The sequence below is a fragment of the Accipiter gentilis genome, unplaced genomic scaffold (genome assembly GCF_929443795.1).
Source record: "Accipiter gentilis unplaced genomic scaffold, bAccGen1.1, whole genome shotgun sequence".
Classification (NCBI taxonomy): domain Eukaryota; kingdom Metazoa; phylum Chordata; class Aves; order Accipitriformes; family Accipitridae; genus Astur; species Astur gentilis.
In genome coordinates, this window is record NW_026060824.1 from 445153 (window position 1) to 458666 (window position 13514).

Genomic DNA, 13514 nt, shown 5'->3' on the forward strand with positions numbered 1-13514 from the left:
TCTTCTTCCTGGCTACGTCGCCTCCCAAGATCTTGCCCACCCCCAGCCTACTGGGGAGGGGAGAATGTTAGAGAGACAGCCTTGATGCTGTGCCAGCACTGCTCAGCCATGGCCAAAACACTGCTGTGTTATCAACAGCTTTCTAGCTACCAGTACAGAGCACAGCACTACGAGGGCTGCTGTGGGGTAAAGGAACTCCAACTCAGCCAGATCCAATACAGAAGGAAAGCGGAGAAACAACAGAGGGAGCAGCCCAGGGACACAGAGCCCCAGGTCTCATCTGGCCGCTCCTGTGACCATACGGTGTATTCAAAATCAAATACCTGAAGTGCTCCCTTAGATGCAGTTTACAGCCAGGGGACAAGAAAGTGGCAGTTCTGCATTTTTCAGCTCCCAGGCTGATGGCAGAGCCAAAGCAAAAAAAACAAACCCAAAACCAAACCAACCAAGAGAGGTAAAACTGGAGCGCAGGGAGCAAATGCTTTTCTTTCACCTTAGGCCAACCGCTCGGACGCTCTCTATGCTGCCCTGCCACAGAGGGCATCCCTCTCGTACCAGTAAGAGACATAAGAGTGAATTAAAGCCAGGACCCCAAAACAGACCAAAAACCCGGTCGTGATCAAGAAAGTGGAGAATGCATCAAATATAACAAAAAATTATTTTGGACATTCCCAGTTTACATTTGAAAAAAAGAGAAAAAAAAAGAGGAGGAATTGGGTATTAAATGAAGAGCACTGAATGATAAAGCCGTAGCAGTCCCTCTACCACTACAAACCCACACCCCCACACGCACGTACGCACACAGACTTAACACCACCAAACTCCCCTTGACTGTGACCTTCACCTCAGCTTGCTGGTCTAGAGATACTGAATGCCTGAAGCACACCAAGGATAACTGAAAACATCTGCATGGCTTTAATGGGAATCCTCCAACTGAAACAAAGCGCTTTCTCCCTCTGTCTGCGTTGGCACATCCCCGAGTCACGCTCTCACTCCTCTCCTTCAAAGTCAAGATTCCTAAACGTGAAAAGCGGGAGTGGGGAAAGGCAAAGGGAAGAGAAAAAGAGGGAGAGCATCATCAGTGGAAGACCTGCCAGCTGCTGCTGATGTTGCCCTGTTTGGGGGACCACCCCAGCAGAGAGGAGCTGGTTTGCATGCCACGGTCCTCCCTGCCTGTTCCCAGGGACAGGCCGTTTGCTCAGCCTTGCCGGCCAAAGCGTGGGAAAAGCGTAGGTGTGCGCCGTCGCTTGCAGAGGAGCACGGTCACGTTCACGTGCAATCCTTTACCTTTTTCCTCCCTGGATTCAAAGGGTTTCTGTCTTCAAAGTGAGAGCCTTCCATACGGTCATTTGTGACATTTCATCCAGGATAACAATCTCAGAAGGATCAGTCCTGCAATAAATATTTTACATAGCAATCCGTGATTATGGGAACTGATGCCACCAAGAGCATTAGCATCAGCAAGAGGAACAGCGGAGCCCCGAGAATCAAAGCTCCGCATAAGTGTGGGGGATTTTGCTGGATGAGGAGTTTTGGGAGGCAAGCCCGGGAGCTGCAGAGCAACAGCTCTGTGCAAAGGCTCTTGCTGGGGCTTAGCCCCGGTCCAGGTTCCTAAGCCACTGCTGGTACAGATCACGCCTGCAACTCCTCATGTGTTAAGTATGAGGATCTCCAGCTACCGTAAAGGCACTGATGAGGCAAGGTTTGGGGGTCAAACGCGAGTGCTGCAGCCACTCTGCTTGCGGTCAGAGCCCTGCAATCACTTCCTGCAGCCCTGCCCCCAAATTTGATTTTCCCACCAAGCTGCCTGCTGGTTTCTGTGGGATGCCCCACAAAGAGGCAAGTGGAGAAAACTCTGCCAAACACCTTCAAGCTAATCTTGCCGGGGTTCCTGGCGCTTGGTGGAGCTTTACCTGTCACTGCTTTGCTTTGGGATATCCACGTCACTGGTCTTCCCCACGTGCAGCTGAACTGAACTTGCAGCAGCAGCAGCTTCCATCACCCTCCTGGACTCCTGATGTAAAAAAGGGACAAATCACGTTCTCTGTCTTTGATCCAAGTGGAGATAAGCTGAATGCCCAGCACAAACTTAGCAGTCTGCCCTCCGCTTCTGCCCCTTGGCAGCTATAGGTATTAGTGCAGCAGGGAAGAAACCGTTCACTCCAAAGATTTCGGGGCAGGGGGACTGTGTGTTCAAAACACGATTATGAGCAAGTCTTGCCAGCAGCAGCAGCAGCAGCAGCATCTAATAATAATCATCATAATGATAATGACCTTTGTGAAAAACGACTCGGTTTAAAAATTACACCTGTATTCAAGCGTTCAGCTCACTCCTACTTGAGGAAACAAAGGTTACAAAAGTTACAGGCTATTGGGATCTATTTCGATTGAGTGCTGATCTTCCCCCAACATTTCCAGACAAGCTGTAAGAGAAACAGGCAATCTCACAGCCACACAGAGATGTCCAGCCCCGAGGACACAGCAAGCCTTACCTCTTCTTCTTCTCCGGCTTCATTTCTGGCATTGTCCAACTTCTTCTTCCTTTCTGGCATAAGGTCATCCAGAAAGCTGAGCTCTCGCTTTGAGAAGCAGAAATCCATCGCTTTCCGGACAAAGACGAGAGCCAAAACCTTCATGAATAAGAGGGAAGATGCGGTGAGCTCAGAGACGATGCCACCTCTCACTCCAACACTGCAAACACCCCGCTGCCGAGCGGCGGCAGCTCTTACCATCATGGGAAAGATGATGGCGGCACGGGACACCTTGATGGTCCAGAGCAGGACGAGGCAGGTCAGCTGGATCGCCGTGAAGAAATGCACCTTTCGCAAGGGCACGTGCCGCAGGTAGATGAAATCCGGCTGGTGTTTCGCCGGCATCCAAAACAGCTTCAAGCGATCAAAGAACTGCAAAATAAAAGGGAAAGGTTGCCACCTTGGGACTGCGGCAAGTTTCTGGCCCTCTCGAGACGTGGAGGCACTTTGCAGCATCTCGCTTGCCGTCAGAAATCCTGGATCCCACCGCATTCCTCCTGGGAGCAGCACCCATTTTCCCTTCGCTCCATCTAGCAACCGGCTTGCCCCTGAGAGCTGCCCACCAAACGGCAACTATTCTATGCCATTCCATTATTAGCAATTCTTGGCCCACTGAATCCCCCCGCGAGGATTTCCACCAGTGGTAGAAACTGCCTTCCCTTTGCACCGAATTCCCCCGCTTTTCACGTAACCAAACACTGACCTGACCTAAACCCTGCAACAGAGAGCGCTGAACTTGCCTGGTCCTCCCAGCCCCATATACCTCCTGTACCTCCACCAATCTCTTTTTTACACAAAAGAGTTTCATTGCTTGCTCTGCGAGAAGTTTTTCCCATGCCACTGCTTTTTTCCCTGCTGCTACAGAGACAAAATACCAGGGAGCCGACATGCTGCACGCTGTAAAAGAGTCCGTACCTGAATTCCTCTGAGTGACGACACACCCATGTAGAGAAAGACGCCATAAAGCACAGGCATTGGTATAAACTGGGGGGGGGAAAGAAAAAAAAAAGTAAGAATGCAATCGTTTCTTTTTCTGTATTGCATTTTCAGTATTACCACCCTCTTCCACAGGCACTGCCTAAAATTGCTTGAAGCTTTCCAGCTTCCATTCAGGCTTAGAGATGGGTCAGATTTTAACCATTAAAGATTTTGTGCGCACGAAGTGAGCTAAGGCTCTGCTTTAGGCTGAACTTGGGAGTTACCTCTCCTCAGAATAATCCTATTTTCCAGAAAGGTTGGAGGAAAACAGGCGATTTCACCCGTGCTACCCTATGCCGCATTCTCTGGCGGTAGAAGAAACACTTCTGCCTATTCTTGGGGCAACAGGCAAAGGCCACAGGCCTCCTTTTAGCCTAGAGACAAGATTACTTTGTGGGAGGAACGTTCAAGGAAGCCCACGGGGATGACCTCAGTGTGTTTAGCTCCTGGGAACGGCTGCTCCCGGGCATTTGGGGAGCAAATTGCAGCCAGTAAAGGGCTGCCTGTTTGAAAGACAGCAGATGTGCTGGTCTGAATATGCTCAACTGTAACCCATAAACATGGGCGGGCCTGAAAGACACCCAAAAATTCAAGCAGTTGCGTTGCTCGCTCGCCTCGAGCACACCAAACGGGGGCCTGAAGGGCTGCAAAGCCTAACCGAGGCTGGTTCCCACCGTGGGTCAAGCCCCAAGGGTTGGGATCACCTCCTCCTCCTCCGCTCCACAACTAACTACTCAGGCCTGCAGAGAGGGGACTGTATTTCTGTAACCTCCAACAAGCTCGCGGTTGTTGGGTGGTTTGCATTTTCCTCTCACCTTTAACACAGAAGTGAAGAAGACGGAGCAGCCCATGAGCACAAAGATCAGCAAGCCAGTGACTCTCTGCTCTCGTATCCCCAGAAACTTGGGTTGTTCTCCTGGAGCTGAGCAGTCAGACTCTACTTTGAGGCTATTCACGTGGGTGATGGACAGGACGGTCGCAGCCACAAACCAGGGCAGCCCCATCACAGAGCACACCCCGAGCATCACGGCCACCACAAAAAGGTCCAGGTGGTACCCGCATCCTTTCTGCAGGCAGGAAAACAAGAAACAGAGCATCCCATAGCACAAGAGCAAGGATAACGTCGCAAGTCAGACTCAAACCCTGCTCGAGCACAAGTCAACTTCTTCAGAATTCAAAACAAGAAATGGAAACAAGGAAGGGTGTATGCAGGCTTTGCACAAGCACGTGGCATGAAAATCTGGCAGTTCAGACACAATGGATATGCAGAGCTTGTGCGATAAATACTTCTCCAAAAAACAACAACCCACAACCCAAAACCACCAAACCATTTTTTCTACTCACAAAGAAAACTGTACCGCTTGGATGGAAGGTGTGACTCTGAGTTATCCCTGGCAGCGCATCAAAACAATTCATTCCCCACACCTGCTGCTGCTGCCATTTTAAAACAAAAACACGCTTCTATATTGCTCCAAGATTAATTTGCTCCTCCAAAAGGTTGCTCATCTGAACTGCCCTGTCACTTGCTCCCTGCATCATCGTTAATCCAGGAGAGCATCCTGCCACGCAGCTTGACCTTGTCCCAAACCAATGCCTTGAGAAAGCATCGGGAATAAGAGCTTCTCCCCAGACCTGCAGCCCAGAAGGGGCTGGGGTCATCTCTCGCAGGCCCTTACCTTCAGCTTGTGCTCCTTCCTGTTCACAATAACGGCACTGATCTGCTGGTCCATGAATATCAAGATGGTGCAGAGCAGAGCTGGGACGAGCGCAGCCAACACCGTCCACCAAGGGTTGGGTCCTATGGGGTTGATGAACCACCCGCGGTCGTCTCTGGTAGGCTGCAACAAAGCCCACGCATCAGCATCGTCTCCCAGCCCAGGCACTCCACTGGCTTTCATTTTCCCCTCCCTCCTTGTGTCAGAGCACCTCCCAGCCCTGGCTTCATGTCCCCCTCTCCCGGGGGCTTCAGCAGTGCCAGTCTCCTCCTTGCAAGCAGCTCTAGATAGTTCCCCTGTAGGTATCTAGTTTTGGGGCCATCTTCTCGTTTCCAGGAGGAAGCAAGGCACTTGGAGGTGGAAGAGGAGATGGTCACACCACCAGCATCTCTTCCAGACTCAGCCCTGCCCTGCCCCGGCATCACCTTGTGGCACCCCCACGTGCCAAAACATCCCGTTACCTTGAACGCATGGGGGACCTGGAGCTTCGGCGATGGGATCCCAACCACAAAGTCAAGGAGCACCATGATGACGATGGTGAGGAAAACAGCAAAGTCACTCACTGTGGACCGTACCTGGGGCGAGAAACCAGAGGTGAGAGGGGCATGGCAAACAGGGCCGTGACGTGAGATGCAAGAGTTGCAGACATCCACAACATTAAGGCTGCTTAACCAAATCCCACCACCCCTCTGAGCACATGCAGCCTGATCCCTTGCTTAGATACTGCTGCTGTGTTTGTCCCTGTGAGATCTGGGGTCAGACAATAAAAAAAGCTTAATTAGGCCGACAAGGGTTGGTTTAAGTCAAAACCTAAAAATAATAATAATAATATTAAAAATAAGAAAACACATGTCTGCCACTACAGCTACACTCACAGCTACAATGGATGGCAACAAGGCACTGAGGCATCCTTTAGTCCTCAAAAGGAAGCTCCTCATTTGAATCTACTTTCCGCTCGAGCACATAATGCACAGAAGGTAGGGAAAAAATCCCCCAACCCCCAAAACTTTGGGAAACCTGACTTCCTACTACCTGCGGAGAAAAAAAAATAAAAATAAAATAAATCAACCCCCAAAAATCTTCAATCTGGGGCAGGTCACGAGGCAAGTGGGAAATGCTACGATGATTTTGCACTCATGGAAATGAGTGCGGGACATCCAAGCTCTTGGAGAGCTTGGCCTGCAAGGCCAACGTTTCCCAGCTTGACCAAGGCAGGGCAAATACTGCTTAGTGCTCCAGGAAAGCCATTTTGGGAAATGAGTGTGGAGATGGACACTGGCCACCATCTTCTACTTACTCTGGTTGGAAAGTAGCGGCTGGTTTTAAACTTCTTCAAGAAGCTTGACAGGGCAAAGGTGGCGAAGAAGAGGATGCAGCACCAGAAGAACACGTCAGGGGTGTAGGGGCCGTCGCGTCCACAGGCAGGTCCTTGAAACTCCCCACGCAAATACCGACATTCCTGGAGAAACAGAGCGTCAGGACACAAAGGCAGTGCACGTGCGGCAGGGAAACCTCGCATAGCTAAGGGGTTTTGAGGATCTTGGTCCAAGATCCACGACCCTGTAACTGCTCCTGCTAATAGAGATTTATATTTAATGAGCAGCAGCAGCTGAACAAGTGACACATCGAACTACACAGCGGAGAAATGAGATGTGAGGGGACACCATACCACGCACCCTTGGCACATCCTCTGCCTGCCATTCGAGCAATCGTGGCTAAAGAAGACACCAGAGGGGAAGGAAACACTGGAAACTCTTGGGGATAGAGAGAGAGGGAAGAGGGAAGGAGGGCTAAAGACAACCATGGTAGGAAAGGAGGAGAAGAGACAGATCGTCCCTCCCCAGGGGAGGGCTCGCAGAACCTGGCCAAGAGGGGATGAAGGCCACCATAAGAGCCTGCCGCCCTAGGCCCGGGCTCTGCTTCCGGCAACAACAGCCTGAGAGGCTGCTCAGACAAGCAAATTTATGCACGTACCTACAGACAGCACTGAACGAGAAAGCAAGGCCTGGAGTTACTAGGAACCCATTAAGGAGGCCAGCTACTACCTTTCAAGCATGAACTTAAGTCCTACAACTTCTACAATAATCAAACCACCCACTACTTAACCTTCCTCCCAGTCAGAAATACTGTCCTGCAACAGGCTTGACGGGGACACTTGCTACCCACAACGTTGGGGTAGACTGGACAAGGTGGACTCTCCTCCCCAGGACCAAGCGGCTTAAAACCACACGCTACATTTAGGCAAGGACTTTTCCGAGCAGCACTAGCACAGTTTGAAGCCCATCATTCCCTGAAGGGCTCTGACTTTTGCACCAGGCAAATGCCCCTGGACCCCATGGACGCGGCGTGAGGAAGCAGTGGCTCGGGGCACTTACGGTCACCGTGAGGTTTTCCCAGGCGATGCCAGACACGTTGATCTTGTTGCTTGCCCAGAAACGCAGCGTTTCGTTGCTGGGATGGGTCGGTGCCTCACACTTACAGCTGGGAGGAGAGAAGCCAAGACAGGGGTAAGGGAAAGGTGATGGAGGTGCAGCCCGGAGCTCCTGCCAAGGGGCAGCAGCTTTCTCAGGGGGAAAAAAACCCACTAGTAGCTGGTGAGGAAGTCCAGCTTGCTGTGCATGTGCACAGGGTAGGTGTCTCGCAGGTGACTCAGCTTCTCCAGAGCCTCGTAGATGAAGATGATGCAGATGAGGGAGGCAAAGGCTTCTTCCGTGAAGCGGGTGACGTAGCACACCAAACAGCTGGCGTCGGTGGCCACCAGCACTATGCACAAGAAGGCGGTCCACAGCCCAATGCACGCCCGCAGAGACAGATAGGAGAGCGTGTATTCCCTGGGAAAGCAGAATGAAACAAAGGCTGGAAAGGCCAGCAAGAGGCCCTGAGCCATGCCTGCCTTTGGGGAAAACGGGGAGCAATTTTGGAGCGTGTCAAGGCTGCGGATGGGAAATGCAGTTTCCATGTACTACTACAGAGAGCCTCGGGGCTGTGGTGCAGGGTGTAGACCCACAGCAGGAGAGGCCAATTATTTAGTTACCACTGTTTAACACGGATCTCGTGTTAACACCTTGGAAGCTGCTTGAGGTCAGGTCCCTCTTGGGCCAGGTGGTGTTCTCCCACATCACCCTGACGCCCTAACACTGAAACCAGCTGGGTTTGCACCCAGTCACCTGCTGCCAGCAAGCTGGGGCTTAATAATAAACCTTATGGCAATAAGGGTGGTTTATCTCCCATCAAAGCCATCGCAACAAAAGGACTGTCACTAAAATCTAGCAACTACCCCTAAGAAAAAGAAAAGAAAAGCATCTTTTCTCCATCACTGCCCCCTTCTGAAGGCTCTCGCAGCACCCAGCTGCGGCAGCCTGCCTTACTTGCAGAATTTGTAGAGGATCTTCTCAAACACCAGGACGGGTCCGGTGCTGCCGAGGATGGTGAGAGGTTGGCCGGCAAAGAGGCAATACACCACGCCGGCCATGGACGCGCCCAGCAGCGACTCCATGGCACTCTGTCCGGGGAAGAGAGGCGGCCGTGAGTAAATAAATCGTTAGGGAGAAACAAAAACCAAAGCCGGTTCACTGCAGCAGGGACTTTGGCCTGAGTTTTACCCTCCCCCATCCCCCCCAACAGAGAGAGGTGCTCACTATGTGGCCATTGGTCGCCTCCCCCAGCAGTCCCCCAAAGGTGATGACAGGGGACATGCAGGCACAGTAGAGGAAGAGGAAGGACGCCAGGCACTGCAGGCTCAGACCATCCCGGAAGTCGCTCCAGAACCACGGGGCTTTCCGCTTCACGTCCAGGGTCAAACCTCCAAAGAGCCTGCAGGAAGGAAAAAGAAGAGAGTCTGTTCTCTTGGAGGAACACGTCGACTTTGCTTTGCTGCAGAAGGGCAATCACAAGCATAGAGTAACTCTCGTGGCTAAAAAGAAGCACTCTCCTTCAGCCCAAATCAAGGAAACCTGCGTGCAACGGTGATGGCTGGGGCTGAGCCCAGCTGCCCAGATCTCCCCCCTGCCCAGCCCAGGGGACCAAGCTGGCAATGTGGAGCCCCTTCACTGAACCAGCTAACCCCAAAGACCTGCTAGAAGGGAAGGTGCATGCTCAGATTTGAGAGGCAAACAGAAAAAAACCCCAAACTATTACAGCTCCCACCTTCCCGTCCGCTGCAGTTCAGGCCCACTGTGTTTCTCCAGCGTGCTGTGAGAAGCACTGTCATCAAGAGCTCCTGGCATCTTCCTTTTTTCCTGTTAAAATGGAAGTAAGATAAAGCTATGGACTTGTAACCACTGGCTTGTTTTGCTTCTGGTCTGGCTCTGTGACTGTGTCAGAGTGGGACCTTGTGAATTTGGGCCCCTGAACAGCATCCCCAGCCATCCTGCCCATCCCCCTCACGCCTCCCGCCGATGTGGCACCCACCTGCGAAGGGACGTTTTTCGGGGGCTCGATTCGGATTGATGGATCCCACTCTCCTGGCGGCAAGACCGTGACCTCATCCAGAAACTCGTCGATGCCAGCCACGAGGTCAGCCCCGTTCTTGGCTTTATAGGCAACGTCACGGAAAACCTGCCAATAGAAGACAACCTGGTGAGAGGACAACCCAGCTCGGATGTCCTAACCAGTGCAATAAGCTCTTGGCTAAACGCAAGGCTTTTTCACCAAAATTCCCTGCTGGAAAGGGCAGGAAATATTCCCCCAAAAGGAAAAATCTGTGCATCACGGCACTTGTAATCATCTCCCCCACGAGGCCCCCGTCCCCCATGGCACACCATACCCTTCTGCTTAAAGAGCAAGAGAAGTTTTACTGGCCCTGGCGATGCCACCACTGGGGACAGCGTGCTGGGGACCCCGGCGAGAAGGATGAGGTGCAGGATGCACCCCGGGCGGGATTTCAGCCTCCAGGATGTGGGGTGATGCAAATCTGCGTGTTTGCTTTGGGATGAGAAAGAGGGCTGGGCTATTTGGAGAGCTGCGGGCAGCTGGGACAGCAAATCCTCTTCCTCACTACTTCAGAGACAGGGAGAGCTGAAGAAAGGCAAAAATGACCCAGAGCTATCTCATCTTGTCGCACCTCATCCGTCATGATAGTGGCCATGGACCTGCCGATCTCATGGTACTGATGGGCTTTTCCTTCTGGTCCAAGCAAAACAAACAGGAACCTGGGCAAGAAAAACAAAATGAGAGAGAGAAGAAGGTGTCTTTGCTCCAAGAGCACCCAAGGAAAGCCCTGGCAGCTCCCAGCCCAGAGCGTGGCTCAAGACGGGACACGTAGGCTCAGCGATGCCGCGATGAATTTGAAATTCTTCAAAACAGACGGCAAATTTAATTTGGGGGCCAACTTTCATTACAATTGGCCGATGGGTTTAAAAGCTACAGCAGGGAATGGAGAAATGAAGGCGAGGAGACGTGGGTGGGGGAAACGTGCTTGCTCCCCCTCCCACTAGCCTTGTTCCCTTGGGACACCAAACTGATGCCTGCAACTTGATGTTTGGTTGGGTATCTTTTTTACGGAAGAAATTTGCGCTTCTCATTCGCACCTTGTTGGGATGGGAACTTCCGTCATGCCTGAGAGGAGGACAGCCGGGCTCAGGCGGACAAATGCCACGATGGGCTGGTGAAGGAAATCCAGCTCTCCTACGAGCACGTTGGATGCTTCAGCCCCGGTGGGAATTTTCTTCATCAAGTGCAGCTCCGCCTGGGCACGACAAGCGATTTTCAGGCAATTACCCCAAAAGCAAAGCCCACAGCGCTCTGCAGCACACTCTGCAAGAGCAAATCTGGCCCTAAAGGCGTTAAGAAAGCTACGAGTGTCTCACCTTGCTTAAATCCATAGCTCTGCTCTCACGGGTCACCCCATCTTTAGCTTCCGCAGCGGTGGGAGAAGGACAAGGGGTGATTGTTTGGGCTGGTAGGAAAAAGAAAGACACTCAGAAAGATGGACAAGGAGCAACTGGGACGCTTCTCCTTTGCCTGGGCAAGTCTAATGGGGCCACAGCCCTGCAGAAACCCTCACCTGGCTTGTAGAGGAGGTGCAGGTCCGACTGCCTCTTGCTCACATCAGCAAACGAGCAGACAGCGGGGAGAAGGTTGGTTGTCTTCTCGTTCTGATGGTGGTGCTTCCTCAGAAGGACTTCTCGAACTTGCGCCCGCACGTGCTCGTCAAACTCCGTGGACTGTTCTTGCTGGGCCAGGATCATATCTGAGGATGGCAAAGGGAAACAAAGCCATCAGAGCAGAAACCCCAACAACTCCCGACCCCCAAAGCCCCCAGGGAAGGCTGTGCCACACAGGCTGCACCCTAATGCCCGCTCAGCCTTGCATAGCAAGGCCTTTTAATAATGTTCAGCCTTTGCAGCGAAAACGAGAATTTTCTTTTGCTAAGAAACATCATCCAAGTGCTTATTCATCATTCCGCTAAGATAAATATTTCCCATTCTAAATAATGCAATTTTCTTGCCCGACCTGGCCTTTCTGACTCTACACGTTTACCCAAATTATAAGCAATCTATAGCACAGACGTTCCCAGTTTCCCGTGCTGATCGAGTGCAATTTGCTGAGCCCAGGGAGAAACATGCTAAGAACGGCTCCGACTTCTCCAGCCCTTGAAAGGGCTGAATGGAGACCTGCTGCCAGTCAAAGATAACTTCTCCAAAGCGGCTTTTGCAATTAACTTCAAGTATCTTCCCCACAGAAATACACTGCTTGGTCATCGCCAGAGAAACTCTGCCTTAAAACTCTTAAATGCTGGATGTGAAGGCAAAAGTAAAACAAAGAATGCGAGGAAACAGCTTGTAAGAAATAGTTCCTTTAAGGAGGTTCAGCTCTTACGCAGACTCCTTATTTCTAAGAGCAGCCTGCTAAGCCCTGACACACGCTCCTTTTTGGCTGCAGAATATTCTCTAGTGGCTTCTCCAACTCCACAAACTGCTTTCAAAAGGACCCCATATTGGAATAAAAAAACAGTGCGACTGTTGCACGCCCAGTCTACATCCAAAAACAGCTCATGAGAAAAACACAGTGGCACTTCTGGAAAAGGACGTGCCATTGGGGCAGGGTTTGATTTGGGAGTGAAGAGCACCGTGGCGAGCTGAGCTCGGCCATTCCCGGAGAGATGCAGTGCCCACGGTACCTGCAATCTCTTCGATGCTGTTGGCACAAACGTCCAGCAGCACCGACCCATTGCTGATGCAGCTCCTCAGCTCGGAGAGGCTGTGCAAGGACAGCGTGCCAACGTAGGGCTTGCTCCAGCGCTCGCCGCCGTCTTCCACGTCCTCCTCAAACTTCAGCCACCTGCGGACATCGGGTGCGATCAGCCCCATTGCACGAAAACAGCCCCAGCTCTGCAGCCCCTTTGACAGAGCCACGGGGTGGCAAGAGGAGAAGGCTCCTCGTGCCACCACCTGCAGCTGCAAAAGCTTCGCGTCCTGGAGAGGAGAAAGCAGAGCCCACGGGCGCTGCCAGTGCGGGCACTCCTCTCCCACCGCAGCCAAAGCAGCAGGGATTTACCTTGCCGTTTCCTTCCACTCGGCATCTCGGCCCTCTTTTACACAGATCTCATCCAGCTCGGAGAACAAGTGGTGAGGGATGTGCTGCTCGTCCTCCTTGGTCCTGAGAATGAACTGCACCCGCTGGGACGGGGAGCCTGGGGGCAGAAGGCAAAGACCCATCCCGTTACCGCGCCTGAACACAGCTTGTCACCCTCACGTGCAAAGTGGCCATCAGCACCAGTGCAGCCATAAACACCGGGCTGGCCCCTCTCCTCTGCGTCTCTCTGGGCTTGCACAGAGCCGTGAAGAAGGAGAAGCATCTGGTCCACCTCTGCATAAGGATGGGCTGCTTTCCTTCCCCACATTGCCATTTTTAAAGCCAGGATCCCTCTAAGGAAGACGAGCCTAAACCCATTATGCATTTAACTGCATTAAAAAAAAAACAAAACAAAAAAACAAAGTAAAACTTGGGAAAAAGAGGGTGTTGCTCAATAAGGCCACTTTCCCTCAGAAGAACAGCAACTCACTCAAACTAGCCACGGGGACCTGCCTGCAGAAGGCCCCAGTGCCCACGTTGCCCCCAGTTTAGCGAATGCCGCGGTGGAACTTACAGCGGTAGCCCTGCTCTGTCGGGGCAGACTCCTTCTCCCGTTCCCCTTCCCGATGCTTCTGGCTGTGGCGTCGGTGATGCCGGTGGCTCTGCCTAACCAGTGGCATCTGCGCGCCCACGTACAGGGTCCGGTGGCCTGCGAAAAAGCAGCGGTTTTTGCAGCACTCTCGGCATTGCGGCAATAGTTGAGGTGGCCGGTGCC

The 13514-nt window shown here is 52.3% G+C and overlaps 2 protein-coding genes across 2 annotated transcripts in view; one reads left to right on the forward strand and one right to left on the reverse strand.

Annotated features, from left to right (window-relative positions):
• Positions 1 to 13514, forward strand: part of LOC126036843 (electroneutral sodium bicarbonate exchanger 1-like) — a 720476-nt gene that overhangs the window by 323153 nt on the left and 383809 nt on the right. The window lies entirely within an intron of this gene.
• On the reverse strand, positions 1157 to 13486 carry LOC126036851 (electroneutral sodium bicarbonate exchanger 1-like). Its single transcript, XM_049797062.1, has 22 exons — positions 13453 to 13486; positions 13314 to 13361; positions 12722 to 12857; positions 12345 to 12505; positions 11157 to 11414; positions 11032 to 11078; positions 10753 to 10910; positions 10287 to 10374; positions 9635 to 9781; positions 8863 to 9030; positions 8593 to 8726; positions 7810 to 8055; positions 7600 to 7705; positions 6522 to 6683; positions 5686 to 5799; positions 5186 to 5347; positions 4325 to 4576; positions 3447 to 3515; positions 2730 to 2903; positions 2493 to 2630; positions 1914 to 2014; positions 1157 to 1392 (listed from the first exon to the last, which is right to left on the reverse strand). The coding sequence occupies exons 1-22, from the start codon at positions 13484 to 13486 to the stop codon at positions 1305 to 1307; spliced, it is 2991 nt and encodes a 996-aa protein (XP_049653019.1). The 3' UTR covers positions 1157 to 1304.